The sequence below is a fragment of the Phyllostomus hastatus genome, unplaced genomic scaffold, assembly GCF_019186645.2.
Source record: "Phyllostomus hastatus isolate PE091 unplaced genomic scaffold, TTU_PhHast_1.1 phas_scaffold_755, whole genome shotgun sequence".
Lineage (NCBI taxonomy): Eukaryota > Metazoa > Chordata > Mammalia > Chiroptera > Phyllostomidae > Phyllostomus > Phyllostomus hastatus.
Window position 1 is genome coordinate 6,833,612 of NW_025334039.1, and position 19,769 is coordinate 6,853,380.

The 19,769-nt window shown below is 39.9% G+C and overlaps 1 protein-coding gene across 14 annotated transcripts in view; it reads right to left on the reverse strand.

Moving 5' to 3' along the window:
• Positions 1-4,674: 4,674 nt before the first annotated feature.
• The window catches only part of MYBPC1 (myosin binding protein C1), a 79,137-nt gene continuing 64,042 nt past the window's right edge, over positions 4,675-19,769 (reverse strand). For 6 of the 14 annotated variants that reach the window (XM_045826422.1, XM_045826417.1, XM_045826414.1 and 3 more), the window contains 6 exons: positions 17,205-17,400; positions 14,465-14,604; positions 13,236-13,395; positions 11,635-11,771; positions 9,724-9,910; positions 4,675-4,954 (listed from right to left, as the gene is read on the reverse strand). In XM_045826422.1, the coding sequence (XP_045682378.1) occupies positions 4,854-4,954; positions 9,724-9,910; positions 11,635-11,771; positions 13,236-13,395; positions 14,465-14,604; positions 17,205-17,400 (921 nt within the window). In that variant the 3' untranslated portion in view covers positions 4,675-4,853. Of the gene's footprint in view, positions 4,955-6,103; positions 6,147-7,687; positions 7,822-9,723; positions 9,911-11,634; positions 11,772-13,235; positions 13,396-14,464; positions 14,605-17,204; positions 17,401-19,769 lie in introns of those variants that run through there. The other 8 variants (XM_045826424.1, XM_045826423.1, XM_045826421.1 and 5 more) reach the window with 3 other exon arrangements.

Sequence of the window (19,769 nt, forward strand, 5' to 3'; positions counted from 1 at the left end):
GTAGAATAGGAAGGGGAGGGAATCACTTGCTCTGGGTAGCTGTTTAAGTGCTTATCTGCAAAGAACAGAAAACGTTTTTTCTAAAGGTATTGCTTGGGAGGAGAAGGGGTTATAGGCAATTATGCACTAGAGTGCAAGGTTTTTTACCTGTTAGTGACTCGAGTCAGCCAGCACCCCAAGCCACACTCTGAGTAACCCCTTTGGGAGTGTTAAACTGCCTTGTTGACTTCCTGGTATCTTGTTCCCAGTAATCTACTCCAGATAGAAAAACATTCAGCGAGGCCAGAGATTGTGCCGGTCAGTGCATTTGGGGTCAGAGAGAACACATCATGCGTCTTTAAGGAGTGATGACAGCCCTTAGAAGCTGGGGAACTGGTCGTTCCATCGATGGGCCTGTTTGTCTAGGCCATTCCAAGTTATCCAAGTTTAAACAAAGGACTTCATAGATCTCTATATGTAGCAATAACCTGAATCCTCAGTGCATGATGATATAATGGTCTGGCTAAAATAAGAAAATTTAAAAAAATGTATAGAGTTCAATTTAGAATCAATGACTGTTGTAGGGACAATTGGCAATACTGTCTGGTATATTATTTTGTATTCTATTCCGAAGGCCAAACTTATATTTCTAGAATTCCATTCACAGCAACTTAAGTGAGGCAGGAGTTAAAGGGTTAGATCTGAGTTTGGTGAGTGGGGAGGAGGAAGTGATGGTGGTGGAGAAGCGAGAGAGATGTTGGATGGTGGAGAAGAGGGAAGGATACAAGAAAGGGAACAGAGATGGTTGGGGGCTGGCTGACCTTGAACTTTTATAATCATATACATAAATATTTAGAAGTTATAAACCAAGCTAACAGATGTTTAAGAAAATAATTGTATCCTGTAATCTTCATGAGGATATCCTCATAATGACCTGGGAGGCCCAGTTTGAATGTAGAATTATCCAATTCTTCAGAAATACTTGCCAGAATATGAGGTCTGTCTGGAAAAAGTCCAACTATTGTTAATATAATGAGAATGGTTTGCATGCCATTGATGTAACCTGGCAGCCAAGGAGAGTAGGCTGGAATGCACATGGGCATACAATGATGACTTTACTAGTAGTCAGTGGGGGCAGTAGACGCTGTTGACTGTGGTTGTGTACAATGTGGCCTTCACATTCAAAATGACAGCCTGTAGAGCAGCAGATTTTGCATTAAGCTTGAACATTCCTCCCCAGAAACTATTTGGATGATTCAGAAGCCCACAGTTATGGACAACTGGTGATTGTCTGTTTCATCACAACGTACTCACTCATGCATTACGTCTCATGAAGGGTTTTTTGGTAACACATCAAATCACCCAGGTGATTCAGCTTCCTACAGCCCAGATTTGGCACCCTGCAACTTCTGGCTTTTCCCAAAATTAAAATCACCTTTGAAAGGGAAGAGATTTTGATGGTCAATGAGATTCAGGGAAATATGACAGGGCAGCTAATGGTGATTGGGAGAACTGTGTGAGGTCCCAAGGTGCCTATGTTGAAGGGGACTGAGGCGTCATTGTCCTAAGTGCCATGTTCCTTGTATCTTCTTCAATAAATGTCTCTATTTTTCATATTACATGGCTGAATATCTTCTGGACAGACCTTGTACGTTGACCCACTGGTAGTCTCTGGTCTCCCTGTTCTTTGCATCCCAGCTCCTTCCTCCACCACACCAGGAGTGGTCTCAGGCATACACATGCGGATGCCCCAAGCACAAGTCTTTTTTTTTTATTTTTAAAAAGATTTTATTTATTTATTTTTAGAGAGGGAAGGGAGGGAGATAGAGAGAGAAACATCAATGTGCAGTTGCTGGGGGTTATGGCCTGCAACCCAGGCATGTACCCTGGCTGGGAATCGAACCTGCGATACTTTGGTTCTCAGCCCACTCTCAATCCACTGAGCTATGCCAGCCAGGGCCCAAGCACAAGTCTTATGCACAAGCTCTGATCACATCTGCATACCCCAACCTCCTGGCAAACAGGTGCCTTTAGACTACCCCTTGGGCCTCAGGGTACATGTACTGGCCACACAATTCTTCCGTTGGGGTTTAAACCCAGGGAAAAGGCCCACTAAAGCCCTAACAGTGAGCATAGGTGTAATCTATAAGGTAGGTATAGTATGGTATGTGTTCCAAGTAGGCACACCCCCTTGGTTCTATGGCCTCCCTGTCTCATGCAGTGAAATGTGGCTGGAGACGGGCTGTAATGAAGCTGTTGGAATTGCAGCAGCCCCTCTTGCCCAGGGCCAGGGCTGGTACCGAGAGGTAGAACTGTCCAGTGTTCCCACACTTGTCTAGCAAGTTGAATGCGTGACGTTGGGTTGGACCAGAGGTGTTTCTGTAGCCACCAGTGGAGGCTGAAATGTAGACACTTTTCTTCTTTCCATTTTCTAGGCACCAGGAAAGATTCTCATTGGCCCAGGACTTGAGATAGGACCTTCCAAGCAGGACAGAGAGAATTTCTCAATTACCCTGGCTAACGGGGGGCTCAGAGTCATATTTAATTTGATTTACAATAATAAAGTCATGTGGCATGTCTTATACTACATTCTAGTGTGATGCATACATGTATAATAACACATAAACCACATTATTCAGCTTCTGAAATCTTATAGTGCTGTCTTACACCTGCATACGCTATTACTCTTACACATCATAAATGCCTTAAAGGCATGAAGTGGCTTATTCATCACCGGGTTCCTAGCCGAATCCATCACGAACCATACACACATCAGACATTCAGTAAGTCACTTGTTACTATTAATAGAATGTTTCAGAATTCAATTTAAGAGTGAGTGGTTAAGGACACATACCCTTGTTTCAGTGTTTCTTGGAACTAGTGGCTTTCCCCCATTTCGCTGTTGATTTACAGGAAAACATTAAGTTTTTTTAAAAAATGAAGATTTTATTTATTTTTAGAGAGAAGGGAAGGGAGGAAGAAAAAGGGAAAGAAACCTCAATATGCAAGAGGTCAGTTCTCACACGCCCCCAAGTGGGAGACCCGGCCCACAACCCAGGCAATAACTTAAACAAAACTAGAACAAAGTTGTAGACAACTAATAGTAATGGCAGCTTCTGATATTTTTTGCTCTTTGTAGTTTTTAAAAAATATTTTATTTATTTTTTAGAGAGAGGGGAAGGGAAGGAGAAAGAGAGGGAGAGAAACATTAATGTGTAGTTACCTCTCCTGTACCCCCTAGTGGTGACCCAGCCCGCAACCCAGGCGTATGCTCTGAATGGGAATCGAACCGGTAACTCTTAGGCTCACAGGCCGGCACTCAACCCACTGAGTCACACCAGCCAGGGCACTCCTTGTAATTTCAAAATAGACTTTTTTTTCTAGTTGGAACTTTGCAGTATGGGAGTGCCCTTAATATGAGGAGAGAGATCATATGTAGAAAAATAACATTATCTGGTGCAAAATATAGTTAAAGAACGTAAGCAATGACTGGGGGACCAATATTTTGTTAATTATGCTTTATAGTCACTCTTAGGCAATGTTTATAAATGGCATAAGCAATTGAACATGGCTTGGTGAGATTGGTCAATGAGTGTTTAAATGATGCAACCAGCTCTGCTGCACTGCGCCTCTGACCCAGGAACTAGGCTGTGGGGGCCACACTGATTGGTTGTGGCAGATACAGCTCGTAGGCAGTTTGCAATGGAGCTATATGGTCTTCAAGTCTCTCTAGATAATCCAGCCTTCTTTTAGGTAAATTATCTTAGTCAATACTGTGAAAGTGGAATTTCTGATTAAAATGGGGGAACCGCACATCGACCCAAGGGCATGACCACCATCACGACTTCCCAGCTCTCAAATGGGAAGGAAGCAGAGCAGATATTATAAATGTGGTGCCAGGACCCTACGGTCACCATGGAGTTAGCTCCCAGAACAAAAGGCCAAAAGAACAAAGGAGAGAAGGTGAGAGGAGGTGTGGTGTGGAACCTTACTCACACTTCTGCGCCACTCCCTTAGCTGGAACTTTCTCTGCAGCACCAAGAAAAGGGAAGAAGCCACTGGAGGGATTGTGACCTTGCACAAAGGGTTCTCTGCTTATTGATTTTGAAAGGATGCCATCGGCAGCCCTTCAATCTGTGGCTGCTCTGTAGTCTGCACCAGCTCTCTGTCACTGCGACTGTTTTGGCAGGGCCTCTGGTGAGCTGGGCCAGGATGCAGAGCCAGTGACACTGGGGGCCAGGCCCGAGCTGGGGAGCGTGCTGGCAGCCCGCCTTTTGTCCGCAGTTCTGTCTGACCACGCAACCCCAAACACGAGAACAAATACTGTGTCATTTTATCATAAACACTTCAGATTTATTGTAACATTTATCGAATATATTCCCCCTTCTGTTGAGACTTGTTTGACTTTAAGAAGTCTTCTAGTGAATTCAAATGAGAAAAGGCGCAGATCCCCTGGTGTTAAGGAGGGTTGTGTGAAAAACACAATTCTGCTTAGAAAATCTCTTAAATCAAGAAAGATGGGTTTTAAAGATTCCATTATAGTATATTGTACTGCATTGTTTTTACTCTGGATTTAAAAAAGCATTTACAGCCTATTAAATTACACTAAAATCCCCTGCTTTTCCTTATTGTATAACTTGTTTTCTTTGTAAAGTACAGTGACAAAGCACAGACAATAAGGATCAAAACACTGACTTCAAGTGGGATTTTGTTTGCCATTTTAATTAAGCAATCCTTGCAAATGTTTTTTTTTCTTCAACATGAGGAGGAAAAAAAGAAAGATCACACTTGGGTGCCTGGTGTTAAAACAGAAAATGCTTTCTCATTGCGACCAGATTTCAAAGCAGTAGGGAGCAGAGGCAGTGCCCCGGCCCTTAGTATTCCTCAGGATTGCTTGATTGCAAGTCTCGCAAATAGGAATCAATTATGTTAGGAGGTACACCTTGCAAGAGGAGCCTGCAGAAGGAAAGTCCACCTGAGGAGGACAAAAAGGAAAAGGCAAAGTCAAAACCATCTATGTGAAAGTCGCTGAAAGAATACTTCTGGACTAGCTGCCTGGAAACGTGACTAATCATGTTCCAGTTGGTTACAAAGATTCATTCAGTCCCTACTTGGAAATCTTCTCTTGAGTTTCGTACATTTAGAATTTAAAGCACTTGACATCTAGAAGAAAAAGCAAGTTCCAGCCAGACCCATAGAAGTCCTTTGTTCCCTACTGTTATTTAATCTTAGTTTAAATCCCTAACTGGTTAGAAAGTATTTATTGCTCTTGGAGAGGTTTTGGGATTCTCTGTAGATGACTGAAGTGCTAGAATCGAATGGCAGAACAAATGCATACATGTTATAAATCCATGGGAAGAACTGTTTCCAGTTGGTTAATGTTCTTTTTAATTAAGCACAAGGAGTTCTGACTCAAGCACATTGGAGAATAAAGGGACTACTCCTTTAACTTTTGCTACTTATTCATTGTCAAAAGTGAAAAAAACTGGAAAGATTTTGTTAAAAATAGTAAATCCTATCCAATACCTTCTGAAGGCCAGAGAAATACCTACTAATATTTCACACTTACCTTTCATCTTTCTGAATTACATTTAAAAAAATAAAAGTACCTTTCATGAGAGAACCCATGAAACCGTAACAATTCATGGTCCTTTAGAGAAGTACTTAACTACTTGCTAATAAATTCACGTCCAGACAAAAACAGCATGCCATTGGAGCATTCTTAAAACTTCTTTAATGCAAATTTGGAAAAGTCATTCTCCTTTTTAAAAAAAGATTTCAAGTCACATATTGGTAGAAATGATGCCACTTATGTACATGTCCATTCCTTGATGCAAAGAGGTCAGGATGCTTGGGAATCACGCATTTTCATCTACATTAAATGCTTTAATTCATGCTTCTAGTGCATTCAACAACTTGCTTCATGTCAATAGGAGATTGTTGTGCTGAATAAGTACTAGCTGTTAATGTCAAGATACTGAAATACAAATAAAAACTACAAAGTTAGATATTTTAAAGTCTATTTTCATTGGATTACATAATGAAAATCATGCCATACTCCACAAGCTTTGTATGGCTTATGACAGTCATAAGCTTCATATGCCAAAACCATATGAAAGCTTACCTTAGATGATAATATACATTCAAAAATCCTTACTGTGCTACAACTAAGGAAAAGAGAGAGAAAGAGAGAGAGAGAGAAGTTGTGAGCATTAATGAAGTGCTAAAACGAAAGTTGAGTACTCGTTGGATGAAATTATGGCTGCGATTATGATGAGATGATTTCATTAATCCTTAGTCATGTGAAGATGTAGGAACATAGAAGCGCATGGAATGAAGGGCAGGGATCCAGTCACTTCAAAAAGATCATTAATATGTAAAACACTTATTAATATGCACAACCACTTCGCCTAAATTGGTGGCAAAGCCCATTTGATTGTACAGTGAATATTTATGGTAAGAGCTTCCAAACCATTAGCTTAAAAAAAAACCCTATAACATATATATATTGTGTTTTTCAACAAAAGAAAAACATTGGTGATAGACAAAGCATTAGTATACATATATATATGTTGAAATTCTAAAAGGCAAAATTATCAAGTAGATAGACTAGTGTATTCTATGATATGTATTCTGAAATAATTGTATATGACTAATCTAAATAAACCAATAGCTTAAACAGACAGGCTAGAAAGTGACTATATATAATCTACAAAACTTTTAAGAAACAGCCCTAATCCTTTCATCTTTTGAAAGCTGGCATTACCTCTGGGAATTCAGGGAGGAAATATTATAAACTCAGGCATAGATCCAGCCCCCAAGAACTCCTTAATCCATCCTACCAAATGGGGGAGAACCATACAGGTACTATGGGACTGACTTAATGCTTACTACATTTAGTAAAGGGACCTAGAATTTTCTCTCCTTTTAAGTTTGTGCATATATGAAATAACTTTGGTCCCATGAAAACATCCAAAACGTCCAACAGATAGATGGGTTGCAGATACTCTATTGGTGAATCTTTCATTAGAAAATCTTACATATAAAAGTTTCTAAACCTTTCTTAGATCTGTTTTAAATTGTGACCTCTCCATATCAAAAACACTCAGAACACTTTCTCTATAACTTAGCAATTTAAAAAGGTCCAGTGTTCTGAGTTTCAACATGAATCTAAGGCAGGGGTGTCAAACTCATTTTCACTGGGGGCCGCATCAGCCTCCCAGTTGCCTTCAAAGGGCTGAATGTAATTTTAGGGCTGTATAAATGTAACTGCTCCTTAACTGTTAAGCGAGAGCTCGGCACTGCTCCTGGGTAGAAACAAGGCACTGGGCCAGGTAAAACAAGGTGGAGGGCCAGATTCAGCCCGAGAGCCTTGTGTTTGCTACCTGTGATCTAAGGACACTACACTGGAAACTATCTTAAAGGAAAAGCATATCTTTCTACATATCAAAAGTGAAAATATTAAAGAAATGTCACTGGTTCCCAGGTTTTGATAATCTTACACCTAAAGTGAGGTATCTTCAAATGTCGCTTTCTGGCTTTATTTGTGGGGACCTTTTCTGTGGTACTCGTTTTCTGACAAAACTCAGCTCCTACATAACTTAGTAGCCTTGAATAATTTGGCCTTCCTTGTTCATGACATAAACACTGTATGCCATGAGCTGCTAAAAAATGTAATTAAAAGCAAATGAAGAAAGTCAAGCTTTACATGCAAAATGCGATTTCATGTAAGAGGAATGGAACAGAAAGTAGAGATATCCAGTGGGATATGAATTTTTAAAACCTGTTGCTGCCCCGCCAGGAACAGTGGTTGTCCAGGGGTAATTACTCCTTGATATATCACTGTAGAATTAGAATATTTGTACCAGTATTTATTTGTTCTCCATTGACATTCTTACCTTCATTTTTCACAGCTTAACTTGATTCAAGTCACCTATTATCAGATAACAATCTGATGATAAACAATCTTGGCTTTTACTTTTAGGACCAAAAGCTTTACCAATAGTATATTACAACTGATATCTTACTATAAACTTATGTACTACAATACATTATTTATACTATTAAATTCAATTACCATATAATTCACTATGCAATTACTATAAAGAATACATCATCTATATGCATGACATTATTATCTTTTTTGGAGGACCCCAAATGTTGAACCATTTATGAAATCATCATTTTAGATCATTAGCAACATTCAGTTATTTTCAAAACACACAGAAGTAGTACTAGGTTTTTGTTTTTGGGGATGCTGAAACATAAGTACCAATGATACCTTGGAATTAATAAGATTAGGACTTTAGAAACCAGATGTATTTGCAACTATGACCATAATCTGCATTTAAAGCTAATTAAAACTAAAAAGTAGTATTTAAATTTGTAAGCACTATTTCAAGAGTAAGGTTTGAAATAGTCTAAGAATATTATATTTTACATTTGAGAGAAAAAAACAAAAAAATATTTGCTCTCAGCTATGAATCTACTATACCATATTATCTCAGAACTGATAGAGATTATAAGAGAAAGAATACTGTTTTTTAAAGGTTACAAAGGGAATATTTTCAATAAGTTTCTTTATACTAAATTTAGGACTAAAAACCTTTTTTACACAAATTCCTTAATCTTTTACTTTTTAAATAAAAATACAAGATTATCTTTCTGACTTTTAGATCATAATTTTTAAAAAAATTTTATTTAATATTTATTGTATTTTTTCTATTACCATTGAGTCCCCTTACACCCTCCTCCCCGCAGCAATCACCACACTGTTGTCCATGTCCATAAGTCCTTTTTCATTTTTGCTTGATCTCTCTACCCTCTCACCACCTCCCCATCACTAGCTGTCATCTGCTCTTCCTCTACGAGTCTGTCTCTGTTTTACTTGTTAGTTCAGTTTGTTTATTAGATTCCACATGTGAGTGAAATCATATGGTATCTGTCTTTCTATCATAACTTCATTATAGAGAGGTAGCAAAAAGACTTCCGTTATCACAGAAAGGCAATGTAATACAGGAAGAAAGAGACAAGACATTAGAATGATGTCACCTATTATCTCATGGTGTCCCAAAGTAGGTTTTGCTTGTCAAGAATAAAACTTTAGTATAAAAATTCTATTTAATATGAAAACCAATTAAGAAAACAGGTTATGCTGAAACTTTTCTGCCACATCAATCCTTATGTGTTTTCTTGATTTACATTGTTTAAAAACTAGTACAAATGAAATGCAGGCCTGTAAATGGAAGTTCTCAAGTGAGATTTAAAAGCAACTGGTTAAAATATGTGGATGCTATATTCTACATGTGTAACATTCTACACTAAATTAGCAAACTTACCCATAAGTATTGAAAGTTTCACAAAATAGTGAACTAATTAAAAATAGTATAAATTTCTATCATTAGATAAGTTTTTGCATCTATTTATATAGGTGAACTACATCACCAAAATAATACATTCTCGACTTAATTTATTCTCACCATGCTGTGCACATACTAGCATTGCACTGTAATCAATATTTCTTTGGTTGCAAGAGATAGAAATAAGTCTACTTAAAAAATCAGATAACCTTCAAAAATAAATCAAGACTGAAAGCAAGCTATAAAAACATTTTCCCCCCAAATTCTCTTCCCCTTCCTTATCTACCATAAAACATTTCGGCAAACAATTTGGATTTTGCAGGAAGGTCAATAATTAAATGATTTTCTTTTATTTATTCTATACCCAAGATCTTGGATGTCATACCTTTCACCTCCAGTTTGCATTCGACCTCAGCTGTCCCAAGGTCATTGACTGCTTTGCAGCAGTAAGTGCCTCCATCATAAGGGCTGGGCTTGCGAATCTCCAGCGTACACACCCCTTGGTTGCTGAACATCCTGTATCTTGGGTCATCCACAATAGCAACTTTGTTTTTCATCCAGGTTATTTTAGGCTGAAGTTAATATTGAAGTAAATTAGGTCAAAACATATCTGTAGTTAGCACATTAACAGACCATCAAAGCCAGTGACAGAATTTTAAAGCATGGCTTAGAAAGAAACACGTCTAAAAAGAATCCACATCCACTTGAGCACTGTTTCTCTTAAGTTAAATTCTACTTAGTGGTCGGTAAGAGAGCAATAAGCAGTTCTGAAGAAGCAACACCAATTTGTCCCCAGGACCGCGCTGGAGCAGTCTACCCACATGGATTCACTGGCATTTCAATTTGATCTACAGGTCCATGAGGTTCCTTTATCCAAGAGACTATGTATTGCAGGGCATTCTTCACAGAATCCCCATGAGTGTCATAACCACCTAATCTTCTTCACTTCCTTTTTCTGATACTCTTTTCTAATTATTTACGGGCTGCTTATGCCCCCTCACCATTTAATCTGTCCTCTGGCATCTGTTTTCATCATCCAGTGGTAATGGATCTTCTCCTACCGGATAATTCAAGATTTATCATAATGCAATTGCCCAGGGAGTTGACTCCATTCTCCTTGGCCCCTGAACTATAGCTGACATCATTGACCTTCCACTCCTGTTTCATATCATCTTCTTCCTTATGTGAATGCACACCCTCCCCATTCCCTCTTCGACCTTTTACATGATTTTGCCTTTCTCAGACCCTAGAGATGGCCCTTCTCTTTGTTCTTCCCACTGTTCCTTCATTCAGCCTTTCAAGTGGTTGAATTCATTGAGGTGCAGGCATCGGTCCTTGGCTTTTTGCTCACTACCCTCTTGCCTCAGCGGTATTCCTTTCTAGAGCTGTGACTCCCAGGGGCGGAATACAGCACTCCCATGCCTGGGCACTCCCATGCCTGGGGACTCCTATGCCTGGGCACTCCTACACTGAGACTCACAGCCTAGCCTTTGTCCTAAGCTCCCGTGAAGAGTGAACCTCTTCTCTGTCTACTTCCTGGTCATTCCTACTTGGATGTACCAACATCACTTCCAATGAAGCTTGAATTAGGAATCATCCTCCATCCGCAGTTTGGCTTCTCTCTGACTTTGCTGTTTCTGTTCATGGGATATGTGGGAAAAATACCACTGTTTGCAACTTTTCAAATTCTAGGCCTCCTTCCCTCAGTGCCCACTGGGGACAGATAACTATCTCTATGGGCAACATTCATTAAATTTGTTGTTCTTTTCAAACAACATGAAACCTTAAAACCTTTCTAATCCTCTTCTGTCAGATGTGATTTCTTCCTTCCCTCAATACAGCACATTTTAAATTCTGCCTTGCATTACAGTATAGTCATTTGCTTTAGTCTATTGTAGAAAACTTGATGAATCAATATTTCCACCTAATTTTTCAGGTGACACAATATTACTACCGTCTCCTCACCCCTCAGTTGTTTTTAAAATAGGTGGTTTGTTTTTTCCTTAGAAGATATCCCCGATTTACTAATAGTAGTAATAGAAATATAGTAGATAGAAATAGTAGTAGTAGACATAAAAATAGTAGTAGAAATATAGACATTTTTACTACTGCATTTAAATAGTGTACTTAATGTTCCACATCACCAGCCCCCAATCCTAGAATAAGACACAAGTAGCAGCCGGAGGCTCAGTTTATATTGCTACTTACATGTATAAGGTGGCAAATACAAAAAGAGAAAGTTTGGGGTTAATTCTTAAATTTCACTGATGTGATTTTAAAAAGTACAACATGGTACCTTAGGATTTCCTCTCACACTGCAGTTCAGAGTGGCATTGTACCCAGCAATAGCGTAGGTGTTGACCAAAGGCTGAGTGTACATGGGTGCCTCTGTGAAATCGAAGTCTTCATACACGGGATTTTTGTAGACTTTACCTTAAAAACAAGCATTAGAAATATACGAGTTGGCTTGAGACCATATTATTCTTGGCATACTTTACTCACCAGTGAAACTCCCCTGAACTTAGAAAAAGCATGTAAAAACATGAGTGAATACCACACGGCATTCATTCTGGAGGGCACAAAGGGATAGCCAACCCCACATGGGACAGAGAGGTCATCTGAAACTGAAACAAATATTGACAAGAATTCGGTGTTGGAGTGTTTTGATCCATGGTGCATTTTAATGGGACAGTAATGAGGAAGAGCTTTAAGGGGAGTGGTTCATGAGGAAATGAAATGATAGGCATGAAATTCAGCTCCACCCATTTCATGGGTCTCATGTGGAGCTACACTGAAGGTGTCCAAGAACAGAAGTAACCCAAGCTCAATGTCTACTTTTTCCTATCCCTGTGATTTTAGCCACTTAATAGACTTATAGCCCAGAAGCAGGAATGAATTGTGGCTAGTATGTTTTAAAAATGCAATAATAATATAGTTTTCCTCCAAAAATTTGACTTTTAAAATTACTATTTACTTGGGAATTTTTACCATAATTTTAAAATGTTTATCATTTTCCTATTCCCTTTCACCACATCTCTTTTTTTTTTTCGGTCTCCTCTAGTCACTGAAAACCAAGGTTTCCAGATGCCCAGTTTTATACTGTGTTTTAGAATAACAGATATACATTTGGTCTTCCTCCCCATTTCTGGTGCACAGCTCCTAAAACCCTTGACATTTCTTAGGCAAGTAGAGCTATAAACGTGTCTTTTGTTTTATTAATGAGGTGGCTTTTGACCCCACCCAAGGATTGTTTGCCAAGGGAAGCAACCTTGTGATGAATAGGCTGGAACTTTTAGTCGTTTCCCCAGGCCTCCAAGGAGAAGAGAGGGGCTGGAGGTTTAACCAATCCTGAGTATGTAATGAAGCCCCCATAAAAAAATAAAACACCCCACAAATCGCAGAGCTTCTGGACTGGTGAACACTGGAGATCCTAGGAGAGTGGCAGAGCTTTGAGGGCGTGGAAACTCGGCGCCCCTTCCCCGTGCTTGGCCTGTGCCCCTCTTCCCTCTGGAAGGTTCTGAGTTACCATCTTTTCTAGTAAACCAGTGATGCAGTAGATAACATGGTTCTCTGAGTTTTGTGGGCTATTCTAGGAAACTCATCAAACCTGAGGGTCATTGGAACCTCTGGTATACAGTCTGTTACTTAGAAGCACAGGTGACAACCTGGATTTACAGCTGGCATCTGAAGTGGGAGGTGGACACATTCTTGTGAGACTGAGCCCATAACCTGTGCGGCCTGATGTTATCTGTGGGTGGACCATGTCAGAATTGATTTGAATTATAGGACACCCAGCTGGTGTCTAAGAATAGCTTGGTGGTGTGGAAGAATTCCCTAAACCCCCACACACTGGAATTGAGTCCCAAACCCCCTTTCACCAGCCCACTGCTAACTCACCATCCTTGGCAATCACAGCGCTCTCTTTGGTCATTGTTGCATTCTCACTGAGGCCACACATGTTTTCAGCAAAGACCCGGAAGTAATATTCATTTCCTATGACCAGTTCAGTAATGGTGGCATTGGTTCGGTGATAATGCTCAATGACAGTGAACCATTCCTGAAAGAAAAAAGTTGGAGGAAAATCACCTAAAAATATACAACTATTCCAACTGATGATTAGGATAAATAACAGGGAGGTTTCATTTGCCAAAAGAAAAATAGCACTAATTTTTATATTGAGAGTAATAACAACATACTCAAGTGGAAATTAATGATAAAGTATTAAACACATGTATGTTGTTATTACTGCCCTTACCAACTTTCCTCCCTTGTTTTAGTAACCCGATGAAATTTCATAATCTACATTCTTACTGCTATCCACTGGTGTAAATGTTTAAAGACTTCTCATCAATATCATTCAGTAAGATGTCTTACTCTTCTTATGAGAGTGAAAAATGGCTCTATGCCATTGTGTGTCCAAACATTCATTTATTTCTTCATTCACTTACAGGCAAGGCAGTAGCAGAATGCAGTGGCTGGATTCTAACTCAGGAAGACCAATACGTTAACATTTAAAATCTGGTGATCTTGAGCAAGTCATTTATACTTTCTGAGCCTCAGTTTCCTCGTCTATAAAATATGGGTTATAGTAATTCCTACTCCAGCTGGGTTGCTTCTCGAACATCCTAAGCTCCTTCCCTCCTCAGGACCTTTGCACATGTTGTTCCCCTTAGAATCTTCCTTTCCTGATTAATGCCTTTTTGTCCATGCTATTGGACATTTATTTTACAAGGAGAAATGGGCGCAAATCTGAATCAGAATACAGAGTGAATATTTGTTGAACAAATAAATTTATTAAATTCCATTGAGCATTGTGTTGGGTGCTTCATATATTTTTTCAGCTTCATGATAACCAAGCAAAGTAAGTATTTGTGAACCTACGCTATAGATGAGGAAGGGAGGGATTGAAGAGGTTAAATGACTATTCATGTACATGTGGCCTTAAATGGCAAAGCTGGGATTCAGATCTGACCTTCTGTGGCTCCATAGGCCTTACCCTTTCTACTAGGTCACCTCGCTTCTCTACAGCCCCCCTGGGTTCCTCATGAGAGACGACCTCATATTCCTCCTTTCCTGCTATGCAGTGTGATTTTGCTCCTGCTGAACCAGAGAAAGCCTGGCCTTACCATGCTCTTCTTGTCAGCCTTCTGGATCGTGTACCCTGTGATGGCTGCATTTCCATCATCCTTTGGTGGTGTCCATGATAGGGCAACATTCTCTCCCCAGACATCCTCAATCTTCACAAGTTGGGGTGGACCCGGACGGTCTACAGGACAAATTCACAGCATAACTGGGCGGTCACTTTCCCTCCAAACCTTCACATTGCTTCAGGAGGGCATTTTAAAACGTCCTTTCCTCCCTGCATTTCTACCCACATTTCTTTCACCATTCTTAAACTTCAGAGAAATGGAATGCACTCCAGCTAAGTTTATCTGGGAGCCCTTGACTTCCACCTTCATGGAAAAAAAGATTTTGAAAAGAAAGCTGAAATGAAATCTCAAATCTCATTAACCAGGCCTCCAGGGACACAGCTTACTGGCATTGAATCACATGGCTGCCCTGCCTGGTTGGAAATGCAAGCTGATGCTGGACTTGAAATTTAGAGCCCGCCTGGGCAGAGCCACTCTAACTTTTGGTAAAAGGCACCGAGCCCACAGCCTGTGAATGGGTTTCTCTGTTGCACCCAAAAGGCACCTTTAAGGGGCAAGAGGAAAACATGTTTTTATCACTCTTTTCAACTCTCCCTCCAAGATTTATTTGTATGTATCGAGTGTTTCCATTTTATTAAGTGAGGTGCATTAATGAGGAAATAAAATTTTCCTCAGTTTACTTTCTGTGACCTCTGACCTTCCAGTAAATTTCAGTAACATTCAGGAAGGCCAGAGTCAAGAGAAATAAGTTTTGATTGTGAAGTACTCCCACCCTCAAGTTGAATCATGCACAGAAGTCCAAAAAAGGACAATACTTACACGGGGCAGGGGGGGCAAAAATATGTTTACAGTTATTTGTGTGGAAAATAATATAATAAACTATTATGTAAATATCCTATTTATATTATTTACTATACAAATAGAATAATAAACTGTTTTGCATGGTTACAACTGAAAACCTACTTTTGCCCTACCTTATACTATATATTTTCATAGTATTTCTTAATATTTCTAGATAATTTTACGTCTATTACCTTTCTCAGTGCAAGCATCAGCCTTTCTGCCCCGAAATATTTTTCAGGTATTATATTAAAATGCAATTGTAATCATTTTTATAGGAGATATAAAATGTGAGACTGAAAAGGACAAACCGTGGTGTGCTTTCAGGTAAGACTTTTCTCTCTTTTAAATACACTTTAACAAGCAGTCTTCATGGGCTTGGCTGGTGGAACCACAGGGCTATTCCTCCCTTCTTGTCCACTGTTACCAACAGGAAGTTTCTATAACCACGGTATTCTATCTCCTGTGTTCACCAGCCTGTCCTACAGACCCACCTCCCAGCTGCACCCCAAGTCAGCTGCGTCTTCAAAGTTCACATTGACCTCAGATACTTGCTCCCTAACAGTAAATGGCTTTGGTAGATTGTCATAGTCATGGCAGACATGTACATTTGGAACTAATAAAATAATTAGAGTAATAATATTACTATTTATTGAACACTCTCAGTGTAAAAGGGATATACCAGGCACTTACAACTACCTGGTAAAATAACTGCAGGGCAAAGTAGAAAAATAGAATGTCCTTCTTTGTGTTTCAGAAGGCAGCACTCTTCCAGAGGCTTCCATGGGCTTCCATTAGCACAGAGCCAGGTCAAATCAAGAAGGTTTAGCCAGCAGGAAAATAGGGCTTAGTTTGAAGGGTGTGAACTTTCCCCCAAAGGAAGGCTTGCCACAGGAAGTTGCTCTTTGGGTGAGAAAACCTCAAGTTTCAGCAAATTTGCTGAAATACAATAGCAAAAAAAATGGCTAGAAACAAGGCTTCTCTTAGTTTTACTCTTATATTTATTCTTGATACTGTGAAAATATAGAATAGTTCAAGTGAGAGAGGTCCTTCCATAAGAGGTTGTACCTCTATTCCCCTAACTGGACAGAAGTAAAAACTAACTTTACTCATTATCTAGACAGGTAAACATCCAACTAGCCCTGCAGAGTCAGCCAATTCAGTGTTTAACTGTTCAACTTTGTTTTGGCACACCTTCCTTCCATTTATAAAAATGTCCTTATTCTCTATTAAAATTTTATTAATAGTGAGTTTTATTTTATTTATTTTTTAAAGATTTTATTTATTTATTTTTAGAGAAGGAAGGGAGGGAGAAAGAGAAAGAGAGAGAAACATCAATGTGTGGTTGCTGAGGGCCATGGCCTGCAACCCAGGCATGTGCCTTGACTGGGAATCAAACCTGCGATGCTTTAGTTCGCAGCCCGCACTCAATCCACTGAGCTACGCCAGCCAGGGCTAAATTTTATTAATAGCAAATTTTAAGTGTAGTAGACACACGTTAAACTATGTCTAGAATCTACAATATTTTCTATGCAAGAATTCGACACAGGAATAGATTTATCCTTGAGGATTGAGAAACAGAGTAAGAGCACTGGACTGTAAAGCAATGCAGATGGTTTTCACTGAAACGTCTGTCCATTAATTTCCTTCAACAACGATGTCCCAAGTCTCCCATGACTGCTCCTTTTACACAGTGAAAAATTATTCTGAAATTCAAGTAAGTCTTACTAATTTATCTGTTGTTTAAAAAATTCTTAAAAAAGAATTTTATGTCGAGCCAGCCAAATGCAATTTTTTACTTTAAGCCTTAATGACAAGGACAATTAATCCCAAAACTGCTTTGACAGAACATTCTAGTTCCTTCTTCCAAACCTACCAACGATCTGGATGTCGATCGATGCACTTTCCACGAATTTCTCCACTTTGACTTGCAGGTCGTATTTCCCCGAGTGGCTCCTCTCTGCTTTTCTGATGAATATGATTGTGTCAGTCTCAGAGTTGCGTATGTTGATTTGATTCTTATCAATTTCTTCACCATCCTTCTTCCAAGTTAATTCTGGTCTTGGTTTTCCCTAAAAAGAAAGACAGAAAAAGTAGAGGAGGGGGGAAATCAGACTGTCTCAAGATTTTTTCTCACTATGAATAAAAAAAAAAAGACAGTGGCTTACCCTAGTCAAGGCAAGGTGGGAAAGCAGCCTGGTGGTGAGCAGCCAGAGCAGCAGCAGTACTAATGCTCGCTGCCTTGACTGCATTCTGTGTACAAGGTACTACGTTAGGTGCATGAAGTTCATTATTTCCCTTAATCTTCGTATCAGAATAGTATCATTACCCTCATTTTTTTGGATAAGGAGTTAAATGACTTGTCCAAGGCCTTGCAGCTAAGAAAGTGCTAGAATCAGGCTTTACAGCCGGGTGTCTTTAGCTCTGTAGCCTGCAAATGCAGCATAATGGTCAAGAGCATGGGCTCTGGGGCGCTGGAGTCTATATTTGGATCCTGACTCCACCACTGAGTAGTTGTGTGACTTTGGGCAAGTTATTATACTTAAACTCTCTGTACCCCATTTTTTTAAGATTTTATTTATTTATTTTTAGAGACGGAAGGGAGGGAGATAGAGAGAGCGAGAGAAACATCAATGTGCGGTTGCTGGGGGTTATGGCCTGCAACCCAGGCATGTACCCTGGCTGGGAATCGAACCTGCGACACTTTGGTTCGCAGGCTGTGCTCAATCCACTGAGCTACGCCAGCCTGGTGTACCTCATTTTTTAAAATGAGAACAAGGATAGTACCTACCTCACAGGGTAACTACAAAGACTGACATCTTTAGAAAGCTTCTGCATACTACGTAAGTGTTTTATTAATATCATCTAAATGTTAATGACTATTAGTCCACTTTGATGTTCATTTCAGACTTGTCTATAATTCTCTCTGTTTTTTTTCTAGCTGCTGAAACTATTCTTTAAGAGTAGGCTTTGAGAAATTCTAATGTCACTCTTGGACCTGAGTTTCCATTTGTATTACAAAGGAACTTCTAGGATCCCTGAGCACCAAGACTCACCCGCAGATGGGAACCACATATGAATGCAGTCAGGTAAGGCACAGCCTCCCGCCAGGCTCCTAATGTGGCTCCTCAGTGGGTTATGATAAAGAGTGTGAGACACACATTGAACCCCTGCCCCTAGAGCTTAAAGAATGGCCGAGGATGCTCAATTTGCACATGGGAAGTGGAGAACGATATTGTTAACACACAAAAAAGCAGTTGTAGGTCTTATTTACTTAAATGTACAAGTTGCTATTAGCTACTGGGGAAAAAATGAGTTCTCTGATAACATATGGAGTAGGAAAAGCACTGGATTCAGTGTTAGGGGATGTGAAGTCTGCTCTTGGCACTACCATTTACTTGCTGTGTGACCTTGGGCATGCCACTTAACTTCTCTGACCATCGGCTTCTTCCCTTCTCAAGTGGGGACAAGGAAATCTGTCCCCACAGAGTGTTCTTTTCCAAACTGAATGAGGAAATATTTCTCAGAGCTCTAGAGGCTACACAGATGCACAAGCATGGCACAACCTTGGCACCCCCTTCCTGGCAGCTAAGCAGTCCCCGGATGCCGTCCCTATGAGGTCTCTGTTCTCCGGCTCTTTCCTCTCTCAGACCTGGTGACAGAAATGAAATAAATGCACAGACCCCCAAGATCTGGGAACTGGGATGAGTCCTAGTGATAGACATGACTCAGCAGCCCCAGTCCAGGGCTGGGTTTGGTCCCAACTGCCTGCCTTGTCTCAGCTCCTGGTTTTATTGGAGGCTGCGGGAGGAGAGAAAGGGGTGTCATCTCCTTCTCCCTCTGTTGATATTCGCATCCTCCCTGGCTTTCACTCTGACTTCATGCACCGTGTTTACAGAAGATAACTGCCTCTTCTATGGCATGGGCCTTGAGTCCAACGAGGTTGGCCTGCATTGACTGTCCCATTAGTTCGGTTCCCATGGGGGCTCTGAGTCCAAATGAATTCATGTGCATGCATGCCTGTACATATGTGTGTTTGTGTATGTGTTCAAATGTGTACAGGGACCTAAATTCTAACTCTAAAGCTTTGCTGTCTGATATTATAACTACATGTGGCTATTTAAACTAAAATTAATCATAACTAAGGAAAATTTTAAATTCATACTTGTCCCTAGTTGCACATTTCAAGTGTTCAACAGCTATGTTTGGCTGCTGGTTACCACAGCTTACAGTTGGACAGCACATATAGAGGACATTGCTACCATTGCAGAAAGTTCCATTAAACAGTGTTGTTTAGAGGCAAAAAAGGAGTCAAATGAGTAAGGGTGTGGTGGTGCAGTGTGTGTGTGTGTGTGTGTCTGTCTCTATGTATGTGTGTGTATGTGTGTGTGCGTGAGACCAAAACTGTTTATTGCCGGCAACGCCTGGTTAATCTTATAAA